Source organism: Nomascus leucogenys, chromosome 15 (assembly GCF_006542625.1).
Source record: "Nomascus leucogenys isolate Asia chromosome 15, Asia_NLE_v1, whole genome shotgun sequence".
In the NCBI taxonomy this organism is placed as follows: Eukaryota; Metazoa; Chordata; class Mammalia; order Primates; family Hylobatidae; genus Nomascus; species Nomascus leucogenys.
The window spans coordinates 26,467,330-26,483,353 of record NC_044395.1 but is presented as its reverse complement, the minus strand read 5'-3'; the positions used below and the strand labels follow the sequence as shown (position 1 = coordinate 26,483,353).

General features: G+C 46.9%; 1 protein-coding gene across 2 annotated transcripts in view; it reads right to left on the bottom strand.

The window, feature by feature from the left end:
* C15H11orf65 (chromosome 15 C11orf65 homolog) overlaps positions 1–16,024 on the bottom strand; it is a 173,021-nt gene that overhangs the window by 127,085 nt on the left and 29,912 nt on the right. The window contains exon 3 of one of the 2 annotated variants that reach the window (XM_030828862.1): positions 10,665–10,757. The exons of the other annotated variant lie outside the window; for it this stretch is intronic. Coding sequence (XP_030684722.1) covers positions 10,665–10,757 — 93 coding nt within the window. The remainder of the gene's footprint in view (positions 1–10,664; positions 10,758–16,024) is intronic. 2 annotated transcript variants of the gene reach the window in all.

Genomic DNA, 16,024 nt, shown 5'->3' with positions numbered 1-16,024 from the left:
CGTCTGGGAGGTGAGGAGAGCCTCTGCCCGGCCACCCATCGTCTGGGAGGTGAGGAGCACCTCTGCCCGGCCGCCCCGTCTGGGAAGTGAGGAGCGCCTCTGCCCGGCCACCCATCGTCTGGGAAGTGAGGAGCGCCTCTGCCCGGCCACCCCGTCTGGGAAGTGAGGAGCGCCTCTGCCCGGCCACCCACCGTCTGGGAAGTGAGGAGCGCCTCTGCCCGGCCGCCCCGTCTGGGAAGTGAGGAGCGCCTCTGCCCGGCCACCCACCGTCTGGGAAGTGAGGAGCGCCTCTGCCCGGCCACCCACCGTCTGGGAAGTGAGGAGCGCCTCTGCCCGGCCACCCCGTCTGGGAAGTGAGGAGCGCCTCTGCCCGGCCACCCACCGTCTGGGAAGTGAGGAGCGCCTCTGCCCGGCCACCCACCGTCTGGGAAGTGAGGAGCGCCTCTGCCCGGCCACCCCGTCTGAGAAGTGAGGAGCGCCTCTGCCCGGCCACCCACCGTCTGGGAAGTGAGGAGCGCCTCTGCCCGGCCACCCACCGTCTGGGAAGTGAGGAGCGCCTCTGCCCGGCCACCCCGTCTGGGAAGTGAGGAGCGCCTCTACCCGACCACCCACCGTCTGGGAAGTGAGGAGCGCCTCTGCCCGGCCACCCACTGTCTGGGAAGTGAGGAGCGCCTCTGCCCGGCCGCCCCGTCTGGGAAGTGAGGAGCGCCTCTGCCCGGCCACCCACCGTCTGGGAAGTGAGGAGCGCCTCTGCCCGGCCGCCCCGTCTGGGAAGTGAGGAGTGCCTCTGCCCGGCCACCCATCATCTGGGAAGTGAGGAGAGCCTCTGCCCGGCCACCCATCGTCTGGGAAGTGAGGAGCGCCTCTGCCTGGCCACCTATCGTCTGGGAGGTGAGGAGCGCCTCTGCCCGGCCACCCCGTCCGGGAGGAAGTGAGGAGCGCCTCTGCCCGGGCGCCCCGTCCGGGAAGAAGTGAGGAGTGCCTCTGCCCGGCCGCCCCGTCCGGGAAGAAGTGAGGAGCGCCTCTGCCCGGCTGCCCCGTCTGGGAGGTGAGGAGAGCCTCTGCCCGGCCACCCATCGTCTGGGAGGTGAGGAGCACCTCTGCCCGGCCACCCCGTCTGGGAAGTGAGGAGCGCCTCTGCCCGGCCACCCATCGTCTGGGAAGTGAGGAGCGCCTCTGCCCGGCCACCCCGTCTGGGAAGTGAGGGGCGCCTCTGCCTGGCCACCCACCGTCTGGGAAGTGAGGAGCGCCTCTGCCCGGCCGCCCCGTCTGGGAAGTGAGGAGCGCCTCTGCCCGGCCACCCACCGTCTGGGAAGTGAGGAGCGCCTCTGCCCGGCCACCACCGTCTGGGAAGTGAGGAGCGCCTCTGCCCGGCCACCCCGTCTGGGAAGTGAGGAGCGCCTCTGCCCGGCCACCCACCGTCTGGGAAGTGAGGAGCGCCTCTGCCCGGCCACCCACCGTCTGGGAAGTGAGGAGCGCCTCTGCCCGGCCATCCCGTCTGAGAAGTGAGGAGCGCCTCTGCCCGGCCACCCACCGTCTGGGAAGTGAGGAGCGCCTCTGCCCGGCCACCCACCGTCTGGGAAGTGAGGAGCGCCTCTGCCCGGCCACCCCGTCTGGGAAGTGAGGAGCGCCTCTACCCGACCACCCACCGTCTGGGAAGTGAGGAGCGCCTCTGCCCGGCCACCCCGTCTGGGAAGTGAGGAGCGCCTCTGCCCGGCCACCCACCGTCTGGGAAGTGAGGAGCGCCTCTGCCCGGCCGCCCCGTCTGGGAAGTGAGGAGCACCTCTGCCCGGCCACCCACCGTCTGGGAAGTGAGGAGCGCCTCTCCCCGGCCACCCACCGTCTGGGAAGTGAGGAGCGCCTCTGCCCGGCCGCCCCGTCTGGGAAGTGAGGAGCGCCTCTGCCCGGCCACCCATCATCTGGGAAGTGAGGAGCGCCTCTGCCCGGCCACCCATCGTCTGGGAGGTGAGGAGCGCCTCTGCCCGGCCGCCCCGTCCGGGAAGAAGTAAGGAGAGCCTCTGCCCGGCCGCCCCGTCCGGGAAGAAGTGAGGAGCGCCACTGCCCGGCCGCCCCGTCCGGGAAGAAGTGAGGAGCACCTCTGCCCGGCCTCCCCGTCTGGGAAGTGAGGAGCGCCTCTGCCCGGCCGCCCCGTCCGGGAAGAAGTGAGGAGCGCCTCTGCCCGGCCGCCCCATCCGGGAAGAAGTGAGGAGAGCCTCTGCCCGGCGCCCCCGTCTGGGAAGTGAGGAGCGCCTCTGCCCCACCGCCCCGTCCGGGAAGAAGTGAGGAGCACCTCTGCCCGGCCACCCCATCTGGGAAATGAGGAGAGCCTCTGCCCGGCCACCCATCGTCTGGGAAGTGAGGAGCGCCTCTGCCCGGCCACCTATCGTCTGGGAAGTGAGGAGCGCCTCTGCCCGGCCGCCCCGTCTGGGAAGTGAGGAGCGCCTCGGCCCGGCCGCCCCGTCTGGGAAGTGAGGAGCGCCTCTGCCCGGCCGCCCCGTCTGGGAAGTGAGGAGCGCCTCTGCCCGGCCACCCATCGTCTGGGAAGTGAGGAGCGCCTCTGCCAGGCCACCCATCGTCTGGGAAGTGAGGGGCGCCTCTGCCTGGCCACCTATCGTCTGGGAAGAAGTGAGGAGCGTCTCTGCCTTGCCGCCCCGTCTGGGAAGTGAGGAGCGCCTCTGCCCAGCTGCCCCGTGTCTGGGAAGAAGTGAGGAGCGCCTCTGCCCGGCCGCTCCGTCTGGGAGGTCTACCACGGAGGCCAGAAGCAATGTGGGGACTGGACGTGGTGGCTCACGCCTGTGGTCCCGGCACTCTGGGGGGCGAGGCGGGTTGATCACTTCGGGCTAGGAGTTCGAGACCAGTCTGGCCAACTTGGCGAAACATGAAAAATACAACAGACAAACCAACCAACCAACTCAGTGACAACGAAACAGGTCTACCCTGGAGTCATACTCTAATTTTTTCTATTTTCCTCCCTTTCTGATCCTTTATCCCACTTTCTTTTTCTTCCTCTTCCTTCTCCCTCTTCTTTGTCAAATAGAGGATTGAGTTATTATCACTGATCCACATAAAGTCCCTCTCTCATTTAACTCCCACCCCCCATTTCTATTCCCCGACTTCCCATGTGTAACCTTCCTAATATGTTTGATACGCATCTTTTTGTTTGTATGTATTTTTAGAAAATGTTTATTGTTTTTGTGTGCAAAAAAAATTAATAAAAAAAAATCGCGGAGGGTGGAGCCAAGATGGCCGAATAGGAACAGCTCCGGTCTCCAGCTCCCAGCCCCAGCGACACAGAAGACGGGTGATTTCTGCATTTCTGCTTGAGGTACCGGTTTCATCTCACTAGGGAGTGCCTAACAGTGGGTGCAGGACAGTCGGTGAAGTGCACTGTGTGCAAGCCAAAGCAGGGCGAGGCATTGCCTCACTCCCGAAGCGCAAGGGGTCAGGGAGTTCCCTTTCCTAGTCAAAGAAAGGGGAAGCAGACGGCACCTGGAATATCGGGTCAGTCCCATCCTAATACTGCGCTTTTCCAACGGGCCTGGAAAACGGCACACGAGGAGATTGTGTCCCGCACCTGGCTCGGAGGGTCCTATGCCCACGGAGTCTCGCTAATTGCTAGCACAGCAGTCTGAGATCAAGCTGTGAGGCGGCAGCGAGGCTGGGGGAGGGGCGCCCGCCATTGCCCAGGCTTGCTTAGGTAAACAAAGCAGCCAGGAAGCTCGAACTGGGTGGAGCCCACCACAGCTCAAGGAGGCATGCCTGCCTCTGTAGGCTCCACCCCTGGGGGCAGGGCACAGACAAACAAAAACTCTGCAAGAACTTCCACAGACTTAAATGTCCCTGTCTGACTGACAGCTTTGAAGAGAGTAGTGGTTCTCCCAGCACGCAGCTGGAGATCTGAGAATGGTCAGACTGCCTCCTAAAGTGGGTCCCTCACCCCTGAGCAGCCTAACTGGGAGGCACCCCCCCAGTAGGGACAGACTCACACCTCATTCAACCCGGTACTTCTCTGAGACAAAACTTTCAGAGGAACTATCAGACAGCTGAATTTGTGGTCTCACGAAAATCCGCTGTTCTGCAGCCACCGCTGCTGACACCAAGCCAAACAGGGTCTGGAGTGCACCTCTAGTAAACTCCAACAGACCTGCAGCTGAGGGTCCTGTCTGGTAGAAGGAAAACTAACAAACAGAAAGGACATCCACACCAAAAACCCATCTGTACATCACCATCATCAAAGACAAAAAGTAGATAAAACCACAAAGATGGGGAAAAAACAGACCAAAAAAACTGGAAACTCTAAAAACAGAGCACCTCTCCTCCTCCAAAGGAACGCAGTTCCTCACCAGCAACGGAACAAAGCTGGATGGAGGATGACTTTGATGAGTTGAGAGAAGAAGGCTTCAGACGATCAAACTACTCTGAGCTACGAGAGGAAATTCAAAACAACAGCAAAGAAGTTAAAAACTTTGAAAAAAAATTATAAGAATGGATAACTAGAATAACCAATGGAGAGAAGGGCTTCAAGGAGCTGATGGAGCTGAAAGCCAAGTTTCGAGAACTACGCGAAGATTGCAGAAGCCTCAGTAGCAGATGCGATCAACTGGAAGAAAGGGTATCGCTGATGGAAGATGAAATGAATGAAATGAAGAGAGAAGGGAAGTTTAGAGAAAAAAGGATAAAAAGAAATGAACAAAGCCTCCAAGAAATTTGGGACTATGTGAAAAGACCAAACCTACGTCTGATTGGTGTACCTGAAAATGATGGGGAGAATGGAACCAAGTTGGAAAACACTCTGCAAGATATTATCCAGGAGAACTTCCCCAATCTAGCAAGGCAGGCCAGCATTCAGATTCAGGAAATACAGAGAACGCCACAAAGATACTCCTCGAGAAGGGCAACTCCAAGACACATTATTGTCAGATTCACCAAAGTTGAAATGAAAGAAAAAATGTTAAGGGCAGCCAAAGAGAAAGGTCGGGTTACCCACAAAGGGAAGCCCATCAGACTAACAGCTGATCTCTCAGCAGAAACTCTACAAGCCAGAAGAGAGTGGGGGCCGATATTCAACATTCTTAAAGAAAAGAATGTTCAAGCCAGAATCTCCTATCCCGCCAAACTAAGCTTCATAAGTGAAGGAGAAATAAAACACTTTACAGACAAGCAAACGCTGAGTGATTTTGTCACCACCAGGCCTGCCCTAAAAGAGCTCCTGAAGGAAGCACTAAACATGGAAAGGAACAACCGGTACCAGCCACTGCAAAAACATGCCAAATTGTAAAGACCATCGAGACTAGGAAGAAACTATAGCAACTAACGAGCAAAATAACCAACTAACATCATAATGACAGGATCAGACTCACACATAACAATATTAACGTTAAATGTAAATGGGCTAAATGCTCCAATTAAAAGACACAGACTGGCAAACTGGATAAGGAGTCAGGACCCATCAGTGTGCTGTATTCAGGAAACCCATCTCACGTGCAGAGACACACATAGACTCAAAATAAAGGGATGGAGGAAGATCTATCAAGCAACTGGAAAACAAAAAAAGGCAGGGGTTACAATCCTAGTCTCTGATAAAATAGACTTCAAACCAACAAAGATCAAAAGAGAAAAAGAAGGCCATTACATAATGGTAAAGGGATCAATTCAACAAGAAGAGCTAACTATCCTAAATATATATGCACCCAACACAGGAGCACCCAGATTCATAAAGCAAGTCCTGAGTGACCTACAAAGGGACTTAAACTCCCACACAATAATAATGGGAGATTTTAACACCCCACTGTCAGCATTAGACAGATCAACGAGACAGAAAGTTAACAAGGATATCCAGGAATTGAACTCAGCTCTACATAAAGTGGACCTAATAGACATCTACAGAACTCTCCACCCCAAGTCAACAGAATATACATTTTTTTCAGCACCACACCACACCTATTCCAAAATTGACCACATAGTTGGAAGTAAAGCTCTCCTCAGCAAATGTAAAAGAACAGAAATTATAACAAACTGTCTCTCAGACCACAGTGCGATCAAACTAGAACTCAGGATTAAGAAACTCACTCAAAACCGCTCTACTACATAGAAACTGAACAACCTGCTCCTGAATGACTATTGGGTACATAATGAAATGAAGGCAGAAATAAAGATGTTCTTTGAAACCAACAAGAACAAAGACACAACATACCAGAATCTCTGGGACACATTCAAAGCAGTGTGTAGAGGGAAATTTATAGCACTAAATGCCCACAAGAGAAAGCAGGAAAGATCCAAAATTGACTCCCTAACATCACAATTAAAAGAACTAGAAAAGCAAGAGCAAACACATTCAAAAGCTAGCAGAAGGCTAGAAATAACTAAAATCAGAGCAGAACTGAAGGAAATAGAGACACAAAAAACCCTTCAAAAAATTAATGAATCCAGGACCTGGTTTTTTGAAAAGATCAACAAAATTGATGGACTGCTAGCAAGACTAATAAAGAAGAAAACAGAGAAGAATCAAATAGATGCAATAAAAAACGAAAAAGGGGATATCACCACCGATCCCACAGAAATACAATCTACCATCAGAGAATACTACAAACACCTCTATGCAAATAAACTAGAAAATCTAGAAGAAATGGATAAATTCCTCGACAAATACACCCTCCCAAGACTAAACCAGGAAGAAGTTGAATCTCTGAATAGACCAATAACAGGTTCTGAAATTGTGGCAATAATCAATAGCTTACCAACCAAAAAGAGTCCAGGACCTGATGGATTCACAGCTGAATTCTACCAGAGGTACAAGGAGGAACTGGTACCATTCCTTCTGAAACTATTCCAATCGATAGAAAAAGAGGGAATCCTCCCCAACACATTTTATGAAGCCAGCATCGTCCTGATACCAAAACCTGGCAGAGACATAACCAAAAAAGAGAATTTCAGACCAATATCCTTGATGAACATTGATGCAAAAATCCTCAATAAAATACTGGCAAACCGAATCCAGCAGCACATCAAAAAGCTTATCCACCATGATCAAGTGGGCTTCATCCCTGGGATGCAAGGCTGGTTCAACATACGCAAATCAATAAATGTAATCCAGCATATAAACAGAACCAAAGACAAAAACCACATGATTATCTCGATAGATGCAGAAAAGGCCTTTGACAAAATTCAACAACCCTTCATGCTAAAAACTCTCAATAAATTAGGTATTGATGGGACGTATCTCAAAATAATAAGAGCTATCTACGACAAACCCACAGCCAATATCATACTGAATGGGCAAAAACTGGACGCATTCCCTCTGAAAACTGGCACAAGACAGGGATGCCCTCTCTCACCACTCCTATTCAACATAGTGCTGGAAGTTCTGGCCAGAGCAATCAGGCAGGAGAAGGAAATAAAAGGTATTCAATTAGGAAAAGAGGAAGTCAAATTGTCCCTCTTTGCAGATGACATGATTGTATATCTAGAAAACCCCATTGTCTCAGCCCAAAATCTCCTTAAGCTGATTAGCAACTTCAGCGAAGTCTCAGGATACAAAATTAATGTACAAAAATCACAAGCATTCTTGTACACCAATAACAGACAAACAGAGAGCCAAATCATGAGTGAACTCCCATTCACAATTGCTTCAAAGAGAATAAAATACCTAGGAATCCAACTTACAAGGGATGTGAAGGACCTCTTCAAGGAGAACTACAAACCACTGCTCAATGAAATAAAAGAGGATACAAACAAATGGAAGAACATTCCACGCTCATGGGTTGGAAGAATCAATATCGTGAAAATGGCCATACTGCCCAAGGTAATTTATAGATTCAATGCCATCCCCATCAAGCTACCAATGACTTTCTTCACAGAATTGGAAAAAACTACTTTAAAGTTCATATGGAACCAAAAAAGAGCCCGCATCGCCAAGTCAATCCTAAGCCAAAAGAACAAAGCTGGAGGCATCACACTACCTGACTTTAAACTATACTACAAGGCTACAGTAACCAAAACAGCATGGTACTGGTACCACAACAGAGACATAGATCAATGGAACAGAACAGAGCCCTCAGAAATGATGCCGCATAGCTACAACTATCTGATCTTTGACAAACCTGACAAAAACAAGAAATGGGGAAAGGATTCCCTATTTAATAAATGGTGCTGGGAAAACTGGCTAGCCATATGTAGAAAGCTGAAACTGGATCCCTTCCTTACACCTTATACAAAATTAATTCAAGATGGATTAAAGACTTATATGTTAGACCTAAAACCATTAAAATCCTACAAGAAAACCTAGGCAATACCATTCAGGACATAGGCGTGGGCAAGGACTTCATGTCTAAAACACCAAAAGCAATGGCAACAAAAGCCAAAATTGACAAATGGGATCTCATTAAACTAAAGAGCTTCTGCACAGCAAAAGAAACTATCATCAGAATGAACAGGCAACCTACAGAATGGGAGAAAATTTTTGCAACCTACTCATCTGACAAAGGGCTAATATCCAGAATCTACAATGAACTCAAACAAATTTACAAGAAAAAAACAAACAACCCCATCAAAAAGTGGGCAGAGGACATGAACAGACACTTCTCAAAAGAAGACATTTCTGCAGCCAAAAAACACATGAAGAAATGCTCTTCATCACTGGCCATCAGAGAAATGCAAATCAAAACCACAGTGAGATACCATCTCACACCAGTTAGAATGGCCATCATTAAAAAATCAGGAAACAACAGGTGCTGGAGAGGATGTGGAGAAATAGGAACACTTTTACACTGTTGGTGGGACTGTAAACTAGTTCAACCATCGTGGAAGTCAGTGTGGCGATTCCTCAGGGATCTCGAACTAGAAATACCATTTGACCCAGCCATCCCATTACTGGGTATATACCCAAAGGACTATAAATCATGCTGCTATAAAGACACATGCACACGTATGTTTATTGCAGCACTATTCACAATAGCAAAGAGTTGGAACCAACCCAAATGTCCAACAACAATAGACTGGATTAAGAAAATGTGGCACATATACACCATGGAATACTATGCAGCCATAAAAAATGATGAGTTCGTGTCCTTTGTAGGGACATGGATGAAACTGGAAAACATCATTCTCAGTAAACTATCGCAAGGACAAAAAACCAAACACCGCATGTTCTCTCTCATAGGTGGGAATTGAACAATGAGAACTCGTGGACACAGGAAGGGGAACATCACACTCCGGGGACTGTTGTGGGGTGGGGGGAGGGGGGAGGGACAGCATTAGGAGATACACCTAATGCTAAATGACGAGTTAATGGGTGCAGGAAATCAACATGGCACATGGATACATATGTAACAAACCTGCACATTGTGCACATGTACCCTAAAACCCTAAAGTATAATAAAAAAAAAAAGAAAAAAAAATCGTTAAGATAGTAAATTTTATATTATGTGTACTTTACCACAAAAAGTAAATTGAGAAAAAAGAAGTAGTTTTAAAAAAATACAAAGAACTGATTTTTAAAAGACCAATAAGGGGTACGGTGGTTTACATCTGTAATCCCAGCACTTTGGGAGGCCAAGGTGGGCAGATCACTTGAGTCCAGGAGTTCGAGACCAGCTTGAGCAACATGGCAAAACCCTGTCTCTACTGAAAATACAAAAAATTAGCTGGACGCGGTGGCATGCGCCTATAGTCCTAGTTATTCACGGGGCTGAAGCAGGAGGATTGCTTGAGTCCAGGAGGTTGAGGCTGCAGTGAGCCCTGATCGTGCCACTGCACTCCAGCCTGGGTGACAGAGTGAGACCTTGTCTTAGAAAAAAAAATAAAACAAAACCCTAAAACCCATAAGGATAGGGAACACACACACACACACACACACACACACACGGGAGACTTGAATAAGCACTTTCCACATCACAAAAGTATCAGGGAGATACAAATTACAAACTGACAATATTATGTATTGGTGAGAATGTAAAGCACTAAGAATACCAAAGATTGCTAGTGCAAATATAAATTAGTACAATAGCTTTGGGAAATAATCTGGCATTATCTCCCAGAGTTGTGATAAGGATAATTTGTTGCTCAGCAATTCCATTTCTAGGTGTAGTATAAACAACAAAAAAAATGTGTACACTTATCCATGAGGAGACATGAAAATTCCCAGAAACAGTTATTAAAATAGCCCCAAACTAGAAAAAATACAAAGGTCAATCAACTGTAGAATGAATAAATAGCAATATATTCATAAAAGAGAATAATGCCTATTAATTAAAAATGAATGAATTTTAGCTAAATAAATGTATTGTTGGATGAACAAATATATACCCCAAAGCATACTATAGGATTCTATTTATATACAGTTCAAAAATAGGAAATTAAAGTATTATGTTAGAATATAAAATAGTGGTTACCTTTTGGAAGAAGGGAGTTGGCAATGATTTGTAGGGTACCCGAAAGGAGTGATTTGGAGTATGAAAACGTTGATCTGGGTGACGGTTACATAGGTGTTTGCTTTGTGATGATTCATTGAGCTATATATTTATGTTTTATGAACTTTCAACATATGTGTAATAATTTAATAAAAACAGTTTTAAAAAGAAACAAATATGATGAGCACACTGAATTGATAAAGTAATCACATTTTAAGGAAAAATATAGGATGCTATATCAATAAGTAATGTCCTTACCTCTTTGGGATTAATATATTTCACTATCTGACGTGGTTCTCCTTGTCTTCTTAAATCAATCAGATTTTTAAAGTGTTGAAATATAGCGACATTCTAAAGGTTCAAACACAAGATTTTATGATCAAAACTGGATTTTCTATTTCTACTTAGCTTTTTGTCTAATCACGGCAAAAATGAATAAAGTACCATAAAATAGATTTTATGTATCCACACTAGATTTTAGAAATATTATGCACTCAGGGTTTGCTTTGATAACCCTAGTAATATTAGTATAATTCTCACAGTTTTATTCTTAAATTTGTAATTGCATCACTACCAACTATAAATGTAATATCCCAAACTTTGGTAAAGTCATCTCAGTGTACTCTCCAGAGTAATCTAGAAAAAAACCAAAATACAGACTACTCATTAAGAACCACTGAGTATGGGATACTCTTGTCTGGATTCAGCTGTTAGTATTTAGTAGCTGTGACTCTCGACAAGTTGCTTAACCTCTTTGCACTCAGTTTCTTCAACTATAACGTGGGAATCATAGTAGCCATCTCATACAGCTTTGGTGAGAAATAAATGAATTAATATTTGTAGAGCATGTAAAGCTTTCTGACACAAGAAAACATTCAATAAATATTAGCCATTGTTACCACTGCAGAATCCTCCTTATTCCTATAGTAATTCCACTGATTTATTACAGGATTCTGTAATGGTAACAACGATTAATATTTATTGAGTGTTTATTTTTCACATTAGTGCAAATTTTGCTAAACAATCCCTACCAATTAGTCCATCTTGGAAAATTATTTCTTTGGTAACTCTCCCCTCAAGCCCTATCTCCCTAAAAATGCTTTAATAACTCTTGGTAAACACCCCACTCCCGGTTTGCTTATGTTAAAGCAAATAAAATAAATTCAAATTTAAGTAATCCATAGTACCAATATAACAATCTAAAGCCCCACTACAATTGCCTATGGAAGATGGTACAGCCCATGTCTATACTAATAGTATTCTTTCTGAAAGGAAGATATAATTTTCCACAAATAAAACTCCAAATTGAGTATCAAGAAATACTAATTATGGTTTAAAATCTGAATAGTATCTTCTAAATAGGTGGTTACTTATCAGTTGTCTACTAATACATAACAAACCACCCTAAAACTTAGTGGCTTAGAGCAACAACCATTTATTATTTCTCTCTTCCTGTGGGTTGACAGGGGAGTTCTGCTGGTCTTGGTTGGACTCATACATGTGGCCTTAGTCAGCTGCCAATCGGCTGGAGTTGGGTGATTTAATATGGCCTCACCCACATATCAGGGTCTTCAGCTGAAATTTTTGGAATATCTAGGATAGCTGGGTCTCTTTCCACACAGACCTTCAGTCTGAGCTTCTTCATAGTATGGAGGTTTTAAAGTACCAAAGAGAGATTGGGTGCAATGCCTCACACCTGTAATCCCAGCACTTTGGAAGGTCGAGGCATTAAAAAAAAAAAAAAAATGCTGGGCTCAGTGGCTCACGCCTATAATCCCAGCACTTTGGGAGGCCAAGGTGGGTAGATCACGAGGTCAGGAGATCGAGACCATCCTGGCTAACACGGTGAAACCCCGTCTCTACTAAAAATACAAAAAAAAATTAGTTGGGTGTGGTGGTGGGCGCCTGTAGTCCCAGCTACTAGGGAGGCTGAGGCAGGAGGATGGTGTGAACCCAGGAGGTGGAACTTGCAGTGAGCAGAGATCACGCCACTGTACTCCAGCCTGGGCGACAGAGCAAGACTCCGTCTCTAAACAAAACAAAAAACAAAACAAAAAAAGTACCAAAGACAGAAAGTGGAAGTTACAAGGCTTTTTAAGGCCTTATCTTGGAAGTCACAGCAACATTTATTCTGCATTCCATTGGTCAAACTCAAGTCCTAACAGGGCTTGTTAGGCTTGGCTCCTAAGGCGGTCAAGTAAAAGGTGGGATTCACAGGAAGTTCCATCTACATTACAGCTTCACTTGCACTACAGAGGGGAAGGGAAATCCTTCTACTGGGACAGAACCTCAAGTAGCATACCTGGTTGTATATTGTGCCTGGAAGAAAAGATGGTCAGAAGTATAGATCTACAGATGGATGGTGACTGATGGTTTGACTGGATGGTCAGGGATTTGGAAAGAACATGGTTAGAAAATTGGTGACAAGTGGTCTGGGGAAGAGGTATGTGCAGACTTCTCCAGATGGGCACCAAGTGAGAAGATGCTTGTGTCCTATGTGAATGCTCACCAAAGAACAATCTCAACAGAGAAGAATCCTAATAATCAGGTGAGCAAGATGACTCATTCCTTGGAATCAGTCAGCCTTTCCCCCTAGCCACTGCTATCCTCGCACTATGTGCTCACGAACAAAGTGGTCATAGCAGTAGGAATGGAGGTTATGTCTGGGTGTGGTGGCTCTCTGGGTGTGGTGGTTCACAGTTGTAATCCCAGCACTTTGGGAGGCTAAGGCGGGTGGATCACTTGAGGTCAGGGGTTCGAGATCAGCCTGACCAACATGGTGAAACCCTGTCTCTACTAAAAATACAAAAATTAGCTGGGCATGGTGGTGTGTGCCTGTAATCCCAGCTACTCAGGAGGCTGAGGCAGGAGAATCACTTGAACTGGGCAAGCGGAGGTTGCAGTGAGCCGAAATGGTGCCACTGCACTCCAGCCTAGACGACAGAGGGAGACTCTGTCTCGAAAAAAAAAAAAAAAAAAAAAAAGGAATGGAGGTTATTCATAGGCTCAGCAACATGAATTTCTACCCACTAGATCTGGCTACTGCCAACACTGAGAGTCCAACTTGCCAACACAGAGACTAACACTGAGCCCCTGATATGGCATAATTCCTTGGGGGAACTACCTAGCTTCTTTGAGACAAATTATTTGGAACACTTCCATTACGGAAAGGGCAACACTTCTTTTCTCACTGGAATTGACATCTGATCTTTCCATGTGCACAGTGCTTCCACAAAAACTTTCTGTGTACTTTGAAAATGCTTTATTCACTGTCACGGTATTCCACACAGCATTGCTCTTGATTAGAGAACTTGGTTCACAACAAATGTAGCACACCAATGGGCCCATGCTTATGAAATTCATAAATCTTACCTTGTTCCCAATCACCCTGAAGTAACTGGCCTGACAGAATAGTGGAATGGCATTTTAAAGACTCAGTTGCAATTTAGAGTTCAGTGATAACACTTTTCAGGCTAGGACGGCATCCTCTATGTTGCAGTAGATGCTCTGAATGAATATGGTGCTATTTCTCACACAGCCACCATTCATGAATTTGGGAATTAAGCGGTAGAAATAGAAGTGGCTCCCTCTCAATATTATCTTTAATGATCCACTAGTGAAAATTTTGCTTCCTGTCCTTCTTTGTACCTTTGTGCTCTGCAGATATAATGGTCTTAGTTTCCACAGGAAGAATGCTTCCATCGAAGTACATACCAATATTAAAATGGAAACTGATACTGCCACCTGACCATCTTGCTCTCCTCATATCAATAAACCAACATGCAAAAAAAAAAAAAAGACAATTACCATACTGGCTGGGGTAATTAATCCTGATTCCTAGGAGAAAATGAGCTACTACTACCAGTAGAAATTAAGGAAGATGTCTAGAATTCAGGAGGATTTTTGGGGTGTTTTTTAGTAATACCATATTCTGTAAGAAAAGTTAATGGAAAATTATAACAACCCCAAACAGGCAGAATTGTTAAAGGTCTAGCCCCTTTAGGAATGAAGTTTTGCGTCATTCCCTTCCTCCACCCCCGAGCAAGGAACCACAACCAGCTGAAGTGCTTGCTGAAAAAAAGAGAGAATATGAAATAGCTAGTGGAAGAAAAAAGTTAAAAATACCAGCTATGGGGGTGGAGCCAAGATGGCCGAACAGGAGCAGCTCCGGTCTACAGCTCCCAGCCTGAGTGACACAGAAGACGGATGATTTGTGCATTTGTTTGAGGTACCAGTTTCATCTCACTAGGGAGTGCCAAATAGTGGGTGCAGGACAGTCGGTGAAGCGCACTGTGCGCGAGCCGAAGTAGGACGAGGCATTGCCTCACTCGGGAAGTGCAAGGGGTCAGGGAGTTCCCTTTCCTAGTCAAAGAAAGGGGTAACAAACGGCACCTGGAAAATCGGGTCAGTCCCACCCTAATACTGTGCTTTTCCAACAGGCCTGGAAAACGGCACACCAGAAGACTGTGTTCCGCAACTGGCTCGGAGGGTCCTATGCCCACGGAGTCTCGCTGATTGCTAGCACAGCAGTCTGAGATCAAACTGCAAGGCGGCAGCAAGACTTGGAGAGGGGCTAGGTAAACAAACCAGCCAAGAAGCTTGAACTGGGTGGAGCCCACCACAGCTCAAGGAGGCCTGCCTGCCTCTGTAGGCTCCACCTCTGGGGGCAGGGCACAGACAAACAAAAATTCAGCAGGAACCTCTGCAGACTTAAATGTCCCTGTCTGACTGACAGCTTTGAAGAGAGTAGTGGTTCTCCCAGCACACAGCTGGAGATCTGAGAACAGACAGATTGCCTCCTAAAGTGGGTCCCTGACCCCCGAGCAGCCTAACTGGGAGGCACGCCCCAGTAGGGACAGACTGACACCTCACTCGGCCAGGTACTCCTCTGAGACAAAAATTCCAGAGGAACTATCAGACAGCTGAATTTGTGGTCTCACGAAAATCTGCTGTTCTGCAGCCAGCGCTGCTGACACCCAGCCAAACAGGGGCTGGAGTGGACCTCTAGTAAACTCCAACAGACCTCTAGTAAACTCCAACAGCTGAGGGTCCTGTCTGGTAGAAGGAAAACTAACAAACAAAAAGGACATCCACGCCAAAAACCCATCTGTACATCACCATCATCAAAGACCAAAAGTAGATAAAACCACAAAGATGGGGAAAAAACAGAGCAGAAAAACTGGAAACTCTAAAAAGCAGAGCACCTCTCCTCCTCCAAAGGAACGCAGTTCCTCACCAGCAACCGAACAAAGCTGGACGGAGAATGACTTTGACAAGTTGAGAGAAGGCGGCTTCAGACGATCAAACTACTCCGAACTACGGGAGGAAATTCAAAACAATAGCAAAGAAGTTAAAAACTTTGAAAAAAAATTAGACGAATGCATAACTAGAATAACCAATGCAGAGAAGGGCTTAAAGGAGCCGATGAAGCTGAAAGCCAAGTATCGAGAACTACGCAAAGATTGCAGAAGCCTCGGTAGCCGATGCGATCAACTGGAAGAAAGGGTATCGCTGATGGAAGATGAAATGAATGAAATGAAGAGAGAAGGGAAGTTTAGGGAAAAAAGAATAAAAAGAAACGAACAAAGCCTCCAAGAAATTTGGGACTATGTGAAAAG